The sequence below is a fragment of the Saccoglossus kowalevskii genome, chromosome 10, assembly GCF_978046115.1.
Source record: "Saccoglossus kowalevskii chromosome 10, keSacKowa6.1, whole genome shotgun sequence".
In the NCBI taxonomy this organism is placed as follows: domain Eukaryota; kingdom Metazoa; phylum Hemichordata; class Enteropneusta; family Harrimaniidae; genus Saccoglossus; species Saccoglossus kowalevskii.
Genome location: NC_140650.1, coordinates 35,859,445 through 35,872,815, shown reverse-complemented (window position 1 = coordinate 35,872,815; position 13,371 = coordinate 35,859,445). Strand labels below are relative to the sequence as shown.

At 35.8% G+C, this 13,371-nt stretch overlaps 1 protein-coding gene across 1 annotated transcript in view; it reads right to left on the bottom strand.

Annotated features, from left to right (window-relative positions):
- LOC144344835 (uncharacterized) overlaps window positions 1-13,371 on the bottom strand; it is a 51,310-nt gene that overhangs the window by 34,285 nt on the left and 3,654 nt on the right. Inside the window, exon 2 of the mRNA XM_085504686.1 lies at window positions 4,152-4,259. Coding sequence (XP_085360812.1) covers window positions 4,152-4,259 — 108 coding nt within the window. The remainder of the gene's footprint in view (window positions 1-4,151; window positions 4,260-13,371) is intronic.

Below are 13,371 nucleotides of genomic sequence, written 5' to 3'. Positions count from 1 at the left end.
GTGGCCAAGCACAATAAAAACACTAAGGTTAAAGCTATTTGAGTCAAATTCAAATGTGTGGCCAAGCACAATAAAAACACTAAGGTTAAAGCTATTTGAGTCAAATTCAAATGTGTGGCCAAGCACAATAAAAACACTAAGATTAAAGCAGTTTGAGTCAAATTCAAATGTGTGGCCACGCACAATAAAAACACTAAGGTTAAAGCTATTTGAGTCAAATTCAAATGTGTGGCCAAGCACAATAAAAACACTAAGGTTAAAGCTATTTGAGTCAAATTCAAATGTGTGGCCAAGCACAATAAAAACACTAAGGTTAAAGCTATTTGAGTCAAATTCAAATGTGTGGCCAAGCACAATAAAAACACTAAGGTTAAAGCTATTTGAGTCAAATTCAAATGTGTGGCCAAGCACAATAAAAACACTAAGATTAAAGCTATTTGAGTCAAATTCAAATGTGTGGCCAAGCACAATAAAAACACTAAGATTAAAGCAGTTTGAATCAAATTCAAATGTGTGGCCAAGCACAATAAAAACACTAAGATTAAAGCAGTTTGAATCAAATTCAAATGTGTGGCCAAGCACAATAAAAACACTAAGGTTAAAGCTATTTGAGTCAAATTCAAATGTGTGGCCAAGCACAATAAAAACACTAAGGTTAAAGCTATTTGAGTCAAATTCAAATGTGTGGCCAAGCACAATAAAAACACTAAGATTAAAGCTATTTGAGTCAAATTCAAATGTGTGGCCAAGCACAATAAAAACACTAAGGTTAAAGCTATTTGAGTCAAATTCAAATGTGTGGCCAAGCACAATAAAAACACTAAGGTTAAAGCTATTCGAGTCAAATTCAAATGTGTGGCCAAGCACAATAAAAACACTAAGATTAAAGCTATTTGAGTCAAATTCAAATGTGTGGCCAAGCACAATAAAAACACTAAGATTAAAGCAGTTTGAATCAAATTCAAATGTGTGGCCAAGCACAATAAAAACACTAAGATTAAAGCAGTTTGAATCAAATTCAAATGTGTGGCCAAGCACAATAAAAACACTAAGGTTAAAGCTATTTGAGTCAAATTCAAATGTGTGGCCAAGCACAATAAAAACACTAAGGTTAAAGCTATTTGAGTCAAATTCAAATGTGTGGCCAAGCACAATAAAAACACTAAGAGTAAAGATATTTGAGTCAAATTCAAATGTGTGACCAAGCACAATAAAAACATTAAGATTAAAGCAGTTTGAGTCAAATTCAAATGTGTGGCCAAGCACAATAAAAACACTAAGATTAAAGCTATTTGAGTCAAATTCAAATGTGTGGCCAAGCACAATAAAAACACTAAGATTAAAGCAATTTGAGTCAAATTCAAATGTGTGGCCAAGCACAATAAAAACACTAAGATTAAAGCAGTTTGAGTCAAATTCAAATGTGTGGCCAAGCACAATAAAAACACTAAGAGTAAAGATATTTGAGTCAAATTCAAATGTGTGGCCAAGCACAATAAAAACACTAAGATTAAAGCTATTTGAGTCAAATTCAAATGTGTGGCCAAGCACAATAAAAACACTAAGATTAAAGCAGTTTGAGTCAAATTCAAATGTGTGGCCAAGCACAATATAAACACTAAGATTAACGCACTTTGAGTCAAATTCAAATGTGTGGCCAAGCACAATAAAAACACTAAGATTAAAGCAGTTTGAGTCAAATTCAAATGTGTGGCCAAGCACAATATAAACACTAAGATTAACGCAGTTTGAGTCAAATTCAAATGTGTGGCCAAGCACAATAAAAACACTAAGATTAAAGCAGTTTGAGTCAAATTCAAATGTGTGGCCAAGCACAATAAAAACATTAAGATTAAAGCAGTTTGAGTCAAATTCAAATGTGTGGCCAAGCACAATAAAAACACTAAGATTAAAGCTATTTGAGTCAAATTCAAATGTGTGGCCAAGCACAATAAAAACACTAAGATTAAAGCTATTTGAGTCAAATTCAAATGTGTGGCCAAGCACAATATCAACACTAAGATTAACGCAGTTTGAGTCAAATTCAAATGTGTGGCCAAGCACAATAAAAACACTAAGATTAAAGCAGTTTGAGTCAAATTCAAATGTGTGGCCAAGCACAATATAAACACTAAGATTAACGCAGTTTGAGTCAAATTCAAATGTGTGGCCAAGCACAATAAAAACACTAAGATTAAAGCTATTTGAGTCAAATTCAAATGTGTGGCCACGCACAATAAAAACACTAAGGTTAAAGCTATTTGAGTCAAATTCAAATGTGTGGCCAAGCACAATAAAAACACTAAGGTTAAAGCTATTTGAGTCAAATTCAAATGTGTGGCCAAGCACAATAAAAACACTAAGGTTAAAGCTATTTGAGTCAAATTCAAATGTGTGGCCACACACAATAAAAACACTAAGGTTAAAGCTATTTGAGTCAAATTCAAATGTGTGGCCACGCACAATAAAAACACTAAGGTTAAAGCAGTTTGAGTCAAATTCAAATGTGTGGCCAAGCACAATAAAAACACTAAGGTTAAAGCTATTTGAGTCAAATTCAAATGTGTGGCCACGCACAATAAAAACACTAAGGTTAAAGCTATTTGAGTCAAATTCAAATGTGTGGCCAAGCACAATAAAAACACTAAGGTTAAAGCTATTTGAGTCAAATTCAAATGTGTGGCCAAGCACAATAAAAACACTAAGGTTAAAGCAGTTTGAGTCAAATTCAAATGTGTGGCCAAGCACAATAAAAACACTAAGGTTAAAGCTATTTGAGTCAAATTCAAATGTGTGGCCAAGCACAATAAAAACACTAAGGTTAAAGCTATTTGAGTCAAATTCAAATGTGTGGCCAAGCACAATAAAAACACTAAGGTTAAAGCTATTTGAGTCAAATTCAAATGTGTGGCCAAGCACAATAAAAACACTAAGGTTAAAGCTATTTGAGTCAAATTCAAATGTGTGGCCAAGCACAATAAAAACACTAAGGTTAAAGCTATTTGAGTCAAATTCAAATGTGTGGCCAAGCACAATAAAAACACTAAGGTTAAAGCTATTTGAGTCAAATTCAAATGTGTGGCCAAGCACAATAAAAACACTAAGGTTAAAGCTATTTGAGTCAAATTCAAATGTGTGGCCACGCACAATAAAAACACTAAGGTTAAAGCTATTTGAGTCAAATTCAAATGTGTGGCCACGCACAATAAAAACACTAAGGTTAAAGCTATTTGAGTCAAATTCAAATGTGTGGCCACGCACAATAAAAACACTAAGGTTAAAGCAGTTTGAGTCAAATTCAAATGTGTGGCCAAGCACAATAAAAACACTAAGGTTAAATCTATTTGAGTCAAATTCAAATGTGTGGCCACGCACAATAAAAACACTAAGGTTAAAGCTATTTGAGTCAAATTCAAATGTGTGGCCAAGCACAATAAAAACACTAAGATTAAAGCAGTTTGAATCAAATTCAAATGTGTGGCCAAGCACAATAAAAACACTAATGTTAAAGCTATTTGAGTCAAATTCAAATGTGTGGCCAAGCACAATAAAAACACTAAGGTTAAAGCTATTTTAGTCAAATTCAAATGTGTGACCAAGCACAATAAAAACACTAAGGTTAAAGCTATTTGAGTCAAATTCAAATGTGTGGCCAAGCACAATAAAAACACTAAGATTAAAGCTATTTGAGTCAAATTCAAATGTGTGGCCAAGCACAATAAAAACACTAAGATTAAAGCAGTTTGAATCAAATTCAAATGTGTGGCCAAGCACAATAAAAACACTAAGATTAAAGCAGTTTGAGTCCATTCAAATTCTGCACAAAAGAGCATTCTCTCTGGGTGAGAACTTAGCATTGTATATAAATTAAATGTAACATGTATTATTAGAATTTGGAGCAATAATAATGTATGGCTTTTTCAATAAATGTCATTGAAAAATAATCTCACCATAGTAACCACTGCAAAAATACACAATTTTACAACTTCTATAACATTTCTGAATTGTACAGACACCCCAATGTTAACCCATAAATAGAGTAAATGTTGTATCATCTTCAATTTGGCTCAAACCTAAGAACAAGTGTAGAGATAACACTACAAGAGAAGATATTAATGGTAATAACAGGATTATTAAGGATGAACACTAACCTGAAATTAAATGTGTGGTTGGACAGGTGGTGGTCTTTGATAAAGATTGCTGTTGTTTTTCTTTTTTAATTTCATCAAGGGTTTTGACTCTGACTTGAGAAAGATCACCTGAATGAGATGAAAACAAGAAAGCCTTCAGAGATGGCAGATTCCCTGGCAATAGTATTCCAGAATTGATGGTTTATGCAAAGTCACATGCCCATATACCGTACTCGACCTCGTTAGCGCCCATGCCCGGGCAAGCGCCCACCCCCCACTTTTGCGCAATTTTTATAATTCGGGTCACATTTGGCAAAGCGCCCACCCCTTCAAAATGCAACTACCGGTAATTTAAAACTTGGTCTTGCGTAACGAATCTTGGTAATCGTTTTTATATGATACAGCGTGGATATTGACCGCTGTGAACATGTTGTGAATGCGTAGAACGCGGTAACCGTGCGTAAACTACGCTTCGACAATGACCTGTTAATACAAGTAAAATGCGGTAAATATTTCATGCCATATTCAGTTTACCTCTCAATAATGGCTAGTTACTAGTTTTTTGGGAAAACCATGTTGTTTATTCGCTGAAATCAATTCAAATCATACTTCAACATCGATTATTCACTTCCGCATTGCGTTACCGGAAAGTCTTCAAGAATTTCCGAAGAATTGCGTCAGTACAACACAGCATTGTGATTGGTTAATAACCAACTTGACCCATTAGGTCAAAGGACGCCGCTGCAGGTAAAATCTGCAAATGCATCATGGCGGAAAGTGATTTTGTTCGAGAGTTTGCGTACGATCCAACACCTTCGTCAGTGGAGATAATATGACAATTTTGACTTCGACTGTGTTCCAACAGACTCAAATGTTTTTAATTTCGTAAATTCTGGTGGTACGTAATTAATATTGTAATAAAATGTGCATATTTTTTGTGATCATTTCTGTTTCTTCGTTGTGAAAATCAATGACGACTCAACTAATTTCGTAATTTGATTTCCCTCAAAGACGTAATCTGTCACTTGATGAATCAAATTTTTCATTTGCACTCTTTTTCGAGGGGGGTGCTCGGGTAAGCGCCCACCCCTAAAAAATCGTGATTTTCTGAGTTGAGGCCCCTGGGCGCTAACGCGGTCGAGTACGGTATGGTTATTAAAAAAGTTGATCAGATCTAGTGAGCAAAGCACTAGTTGAATGTCTATATAAATAATGTTCCAAATATGATAGTTAAACATTTTTAATGACGTAACATTACCATATATGGTCATTGAATATGTTGATCAAATCATGAGCCAATGTCTTTAATAAAGCACTGGTTGAATAAAGCAATAGTATTCCAGAAGGGATATTTATGCATTTTTAATTAGATCACATGACCATAAATTGTCATTAAATATATTTATCATATCTAGCAGAAAATGTCTTAACACTGTGTCTGCAATGGTGTTCCACGGCTCTGCTCAGATATTTCCAAAATCACTCTCGATAATGTTGTCATCTTTGAGGTATGTATGGGGGTCTAAAAACTAACTCTGCGACGCGATTGTGCGACTCGCCGAATGTCGATTATTGCACTCTGCGACAAGATCGCAGTGTCAGTCTGCGAAGAGCACGATTCCCATTGGTTGGTTGGTCGAAAAGCGTGAATTTCAATGGTCGATCGATGTACAAGGGTACACAGCATGCCTTATGGAAATGTTTAGTTTTAAATGGTTATTTCGCCGACTGCTCGCGTACTACGGTAAACAAGTATTTACCGCCGACATGCCGACGGTTCGGTAATCAGCAAATATTTAACATTGATTTATTAACTTATATAACATCCCCGGAGGGGATGAAAGGGGTTACAAAACACATGCACATTGGTGTTGGGTGCCAGGGAGCTGGTAACATTAACGCCATCTTGAAGTTGTAAGGCTTCGTCCGCAACAATGCTCATTAGCATAGGCGGCAGCTTTAAAGCGAGTAGAGCGCGAAGTACGTTTCACACGATGTTACGTTATTTTTTTTCATTAGCAAGTATGATTTGTTATGACTATATTCATCACTTTAAATTCCCAAATAAAGCGTGTAGCGGGTCAAACTGTTTCTAGGCAATCAATATCGTTTAATTAATAAGAATATTAAAGTGTAAATTGCAAGTACATGTGCATGTTTTAATTTGACAATAAATTGGCTCCAGACATTATTCCATGATTTTATTTTTATTTTCCACCTTATATACGGCCCTACATTACGCAAATATGTGTCTCATAAAGACATAATTTGTCAACACGTATTTGTAAACATGGCTTCGGGAAACTTCGGAATTATGACGTCATAAGGAGAACTCCTCGGTGTTCAATGTTGTCTGCTAGGTTTAATTTCATAGAACTAGCTTTCAAAAATATTGGTAGACTATGGTAAAAAGGTGCGTCGTATATGGCTGCAATGCCACCCATAAGGATGGCGTGTCGCTTCATAATTTCCCAAAATCTGGAAGATTTCGTCGGCAATGGGTGAAATTTGTGAGAACAAAAAGAGCAGACTGGGACCGCGTAGACCCTGGTGAGTTGGCGGTGGTTTGCGCCAAACATTTTACCACGGATTGTTTTCGGGACAGCTCTTTGAAAACTTCGTTAGGGTTTTCAAGTGGGTGAGTTTATTTTATTACTTTCTCATTTATGCATTTGTGTATTTCTATGCTAATCTGAGCCTCGTAGCACATCACTGCCTCAGGCACTGGGAGTGGTGACGATATGCCGTGATGCCGGCACTTCGACCGTGACGGTCGTTGTATACCCGCTGATAATAATCTAGACCGTATCTATTTTTGTGTCCGTCGCCGTAGTCGACAAGTGAAGTTTATTTGATCCTATATTTATAGCTTTATAGCGTCTTTAGTTGTAATGTGTTTTATTTGCTATTTCTGTCGTAAACTGCGCCTTGATCATTGGGTTACTGTCACTGTCTGGTTTGTTGTAACAACGGTACCAGCTGGTGGACGCGGGAAAAATGACGTGTAAAATACTCGTAGTTCGGTACCACCTTTTTTACGATAATACATACGATTCAACATTATTGAAAGCTTCGAACAATTCATCATAGTTTTCAATGGTCTTATTCCGCAAAAGCTTTCTTGCGAAAAGATAATTTTTGACGTTGTTTTTCATTTGCTAAATCTGTGGCGTCGACATGAAATGTAAACAATATATCGACAGACAGTTACAGATGTTACCGGTACTAGCAATCGCGGTCACTGCATGTTTTACATTGCGTGTTCTCGCCCTTATTAACCGTGGATCGAATTCGAATTGAATGGTTATATAAAATGTTTACCAGCGATTTTCGCATCCTTTCAGAACAGAGGGTCGAAATTGTAGAAATAACCACTTGTATATGCGAACGTTTCAACAAGTTTTCATTTTTGCAAAAGGTAAATAATGTCAACCTTGTTATTATTTCTAAAATATAGTGAGAGTTTTTGTTGTTGTTTACTACAGGCGCCCTAGATTGTTCCCAGAGGCTGTTCCCACCATACATTCGGGTAGCAGTTTGTCACCAACTGAAGAAAGAATAACATTCAAAAGGCGAGAGAACTCAAGAGTGAGTTAATACAGTTGTTTATTACATGTCACAACAGTAAAACTAGTTGCTGTCAATGTCTTGTTTTTATAATAATTCGCACATTGTTTCTATGCAAGTATTTTGTTGATTGTTAGTTCATTTTCAAAATATAGTGTTTTTACAGGAATAACCAAAGACCATGTTCAAATGCAATACAGCATTTGAGATGTTTCATTTGCAGTGTAGTTTTTTGTTAGCTATAACTATAATGTAAAATCGTCTCAATCAACATAATTAAAAGAAAAATACAGACAGTGATCAGCGCACCTTTGAGTTCGCAAGTGATTCACTGCAGTTGGAAATCGTTTTATTTCTGTGTTTGTCTAATTCTTTGTAATATCGCAAAATGATGTATTTGCCGATTTCAGTTAATAGAAGGATTAAGACTAGTTCTAGATCATTTCTAATCTGGATCTGGCTTTTGCTTGCAAATGTTCACTACTTGCTCGTTACCTTTTCATTGAATAATTGACTACAGAAAACAAATACTGCAAGAAATCATCTAAATTTTAATTCAATTATAAATGATGCATTATTATAATTTGATTAATATTGATGACCCATGTAGACTGCATTTTCTTCAGGACCTGGTGGTGGAAAATGAGCACGAATGCAACTAACAGCACAAGCAGGAAGAACTACACGGACACTTTTTCCTAAAAAACCCCAACACCATCTTGCAAGCTGACGATAAGCAGTATGTCGATATCTCTCATGGTCAGGACCATCAAATGGGGTGTCATATTGCTGCCTGTATTGAAACCAGGCAGTTTGTAGCACAAATTTGTTCAAACTAACACATTGGAAGCCTGAATGTTGCGTGATGCATTGCAATCTTTCTTCTAAACCAAATTCAAACACTGCTTCTAAACACTTGGCATCAACAACAGTGACCTCCCTACAGCATACACATTCTCTTATTGTAGGCAATATTTGGCATCGTCCACCACATTTACACCTAAATAAAAACACATTTTGTCTTAATTCAATGTTTATTACAGTTCGTTCGTTTGTTGATTTTTAACAATTATCAAGAAAAGGGGGGCGTATACATGTATTACAGTGATTGTATTTCATAGGTATTGTAGCTAATGACAATATACATTTTTTTTTGTATAATGGTTGACAAATTACAAAATTCAATATTACTTTAGCAAATAAGTATTTGAAGGTATCGTGCTAATAGTTTTTTGTCGAATTTCACGAGTTATTCCCTGTTTATTAAGCAGGCAAGATTAGATTCCAAATGCATGAAGGAAAAAAATGAATAGAATTGGTACAATAACACATGTACATTGCACGCGTATAATCAGTGATAGAGGGACTGTGGTATAACGCTAGGAGTACCCAAACATGACTTGTTATATTTATCAGTGATTAGTGTTGACAAAATGAACGATTCAACTTCAAATAAAATTCATGATTTCGAGACACATGAATAGTGAACAATGTTTTAGAAGCGATAAATACTAAAATAGCATAGCTCTGAGATCGTAGCATTTGGTTTCACTACAAGGCATCTCAACGTTCAGTTTAATTTTCGTAAATGAAAACGTTAGGTGCTCAGCTAGTTGTGGCGATCTAAGAAAAAAGGCACCCAGCCATATCTGCCATAAAAACTTTATAATCAATTTTGATTAATCTAGAAATCAAAGCATGCGGTGGAATTCACCGGTTTCGTTACGTACCAATCTAAATTATCGAGTCGAGTACTCGAGGTTTCTTCGACGTGTTGGGCACTACGATCGTCCCGAACGTTGACTTCTGCCATCAGCTCATACATGTACGGCCTTATGATCGTAGACGTATCAAACAAAGTTAATGAATTATCTGAAATGTCGTAATCATCGGTAGCAGCGCTGCTTACATCTGAATGTTCCGCCATGTTTCAACTAGAGAACTTCTCCTTGTGACGTCACGACGCGTTGAAAGTTCGATGACCTAGTCTTGAAACGCGTTCGGAATTATTCGGAAAATACTCACAAAGAGCCGGTTTTCGGCAATATCTCGAAAGTAATTTCTTTCCGAATGTCTTATAAACTTAAGGAAAAAACGTCTCTGCTTATAATGTATATTTTTTCTGTAAATTTTATTTGTATACAGGCACTTGCAATTTACACTTTAAGAGAACAAAAACGTAAAGCTATGTGAATGGATTAAAACTACTGCTGAAGATAGATAACTAAAACAGCAGTGTCACGCTCTCTGCATAAACGGAACGATGGCTTTGTTTATTTGGCCGATGTCGACGAGCAACAGATTTCCTGTACTCACTTCCTCGTCTGATCACCGACCCTCAACGGTCTCACGTATCAGTGTCGTCATCGGTTAAGTAGTTGAAAGTCTTTCGCGTTGATGCGAATATTTCAGTCTAGTCGTCCCTTTCCAACCACTCGCGAGGTTGGTCATAATATGACCTAGATGAAAAATTCTTGAAAAATAAATATAAATTGCGTAAACGAGGGGTGAACGCGAAAGTCCTGTAATTTTGTATCGGAATCACCACGACAGGCTGTGGGCAAGTCTAAATTAGTAAATATAACCCTTAGTTGCAGATTTTTCTTTGCCTCGTCTTGTCATTGGCGTCATTGCTTTTTTTACATCGTCATTGCGTTAGTAAGATGGTGTTATTAAAATAGAATATAGACTTAGAAAATAAAACGATTTCTCAGACGAAGTCTTGACTGATAATAATGCTGACAATGGACGTTAGATAAATATGCATTGTTTGCGACAGGAAGCTTGTCACCCCGTTCTACCAGAATCATCAACAACAGAGTATTACCGGTAGTCACAGTCCCTCTGTGCGGTAGTACAATGTATACATGTACATGTTAGAAACATTATGCAAATATTAATGAAACGGTAGTAGTGTTAGCGCTTAAGCGCTGGTCTTTCCGAAATTTCGAAAAGCTGGGATGATGAATCAAGGTACAAATTTTCAACTATTGAAAAATCAAGACAAAAAAAAATTCCCCTCCCGCTACATTAAGATCAATATGGACCACCGAAATTTGGCGTTCATTTAAAAAAAAATATACCATAATTTTCAGTAATACTGACTTCGAAAATTATGATACAAAAATAATTCCATTCATACCACAAACCAACGCCGTTTTTGTTTACTTTTCACAACTGTTACAAAGTATTTCATTTCTGGTTAAAATACCAGCTAATCAATCGTAGACCACAAGTTTGGAGTCCGTTTATGATCTAAACGAAGGCAGACGATTGAAAACAACTGCTGTCATGGCAAAACGTTGCACATCGTGAATGATTCTTTTTTTTCACTGCATGCAAATTATTTCCCACAATTTGTCTTCCATGTGCTTGCCGATCACCGAACATCATGTCGCCGGTACATAGTGTTTACACACTTTTTTTTACTGTACCATTTTTACCATTTAAATTTAATTTTTTATAAGTCATACAGTGAACATCGACCATTGGGATTCGCGCTGTTCGACCCACCAACCAATAGGAATCGTGCTCTTCGCAGAGTGACACTGCGATCCCGTCGCAGAGTGCCATAATCGACATTCGACGAGTCGCACAATCGCGTCACAGAGTTAGTTTTTAGACCCAATACATACATGCTTTGCATGTGTACTTAAATGGCATTTGAAGTTTTTAACATTTTATTGGTGTACATATTTTAATACATACAGGTACACTCACAAAAATACCCATTAAATATTAGAGAATTTATTATATATCCTGGACAAAAGAAATCATTATTTTTCCTTTCTATAACGATAACGGGTAACTTCATGCGGAAATCCTTCTGTATCGTCCAGAATATTTAAAATTCCCGGTTTCATAAAAGAACGTTGACAACAATTCTTCGCAAGCCTTGTCGAATCATTGCAAAACTAGAGTGTTTTCTTTTTCCAGATGGTGTGAATTCAGCAACTCCTTTCATCCATTTATCTCAAAGACTGTGCATTGTCTCCTTCATGGGTTTTTTATGCCAATATCTCAAAGACTGTGCATTGTCTCCTTCATGGGTTTTTTATGCCAATATCTCAAAGACTGTGCATTGTCTCCTTCATGGGTTTTTTATGCCAATATCTCAAAGACTGTGCATTGTCTCCTTCATGGGTTTTTTATGCCAATATCTCAAAGACTGTGCATTGTCTCCTTCATGGGTTTTTTATGCCAATATCTCAAAGACTGTGCATTGTCTCCTTCATGGGTTTTTTATGCCAATATCTCAAAGACTGTGCATTGTCTCCTTCATGGGTTTTTTATGCCAATATTGAAAGGCTAGAGAGTTGATGTGAGGCTGCCCAGTATAACCAACACGTCAACATTTTTTTTCCCGTAATGCCTTCTTTACATTCACGGTCAGATATACTGAACATGAATCCAATACCAGTAATCTCCAGCTGTAATCTGTTCTGCAAGTAAATGTTCTGCTAATATAATCCAGACAAACTGAAACATAAACAAGCGTTGGCAGAGCCATCTCGAAGCTGGGAAAATAGAGTAGAGTTTTTGGAGCAATGGATTGGTGAACAGGCAGAAAAGCAATTTCAAAGCTTTTGACTTTGTTTTAATGAAAACTTGAAGTATACAACATGAGGGTATGACGTATGTGTTATTATTTATTTTGGAAACTCAATTTTTAACTGAAGGAATTAAACTAAATTAAATAATCATGTTTGTTTATTTTGAACCTTAGAAATTACCACTGTTCAACTCGAGACGTTTAATTGTACTTAGCGCATGTTACTATGACAATCAACCAATTCGAAAACAAGCAGCCTATCGGCTGAGATAGCTCCGCTGTTAGCAATGCACATTTCAATTAAAGAACTGAAGACATCATTAGAAAATGAACAATATGTATAGTATCAAAGCAATCAAACTTACACTTTTTAACAAGAAGTCGAAAATATCACTTTTTACCAAAAATGATACAAATATTCACCAAAATTAGAGAATTAAAGATATCATTACAAAATGAACAAATCTGAGAAAGGTCCACATGTAGTACCTATATATGTAATATCAAAGCAATTGCACTTGCGGTTTTTAACAAGAAGTCGAAAATATCACTTTTTACCAAAAATGACAAAAATATTCACCAAAATTAGAGAATTGAAGATATCATCACGAAATGAACAAATCTGAGAGAGGTCCACATGTAGTACCTATATATGTAGTATCAAATCAATTGGACTTGCGGTTTTTAACAAGAAGTCGAAAATATCACTTTTTACCAAAAATGACAAAAATATTCACCAAAATTAGAGAATTGAAAATATCAACATGAAATGAACAAACCTAAGAGAGGTCTACTCAAGGTACATATACACCAAGTATCAAAGCATTCAGGCTTGTAGTTTTCAAGAAGAAGTCGAAAAAGTAAAACATTGACACGGACGACGACGGACAATCACTCATATGATATGTTTCATACAAAAAGATCGATACGCACTACACCGCCGAGTGTAGTAGACATAATCCCGATGGCAATAGAACGTTCGAAGGAAGCTAATACAGTTGATTTATAACAGATGAAGTAAATGGAAATCACTTCAGTCGAGAACACAAACGTATTTAAATGAGTTGGTAAACAAGAGAGATGGCAACTCCACATTGTGGCAGATTTACACACTACTACAGT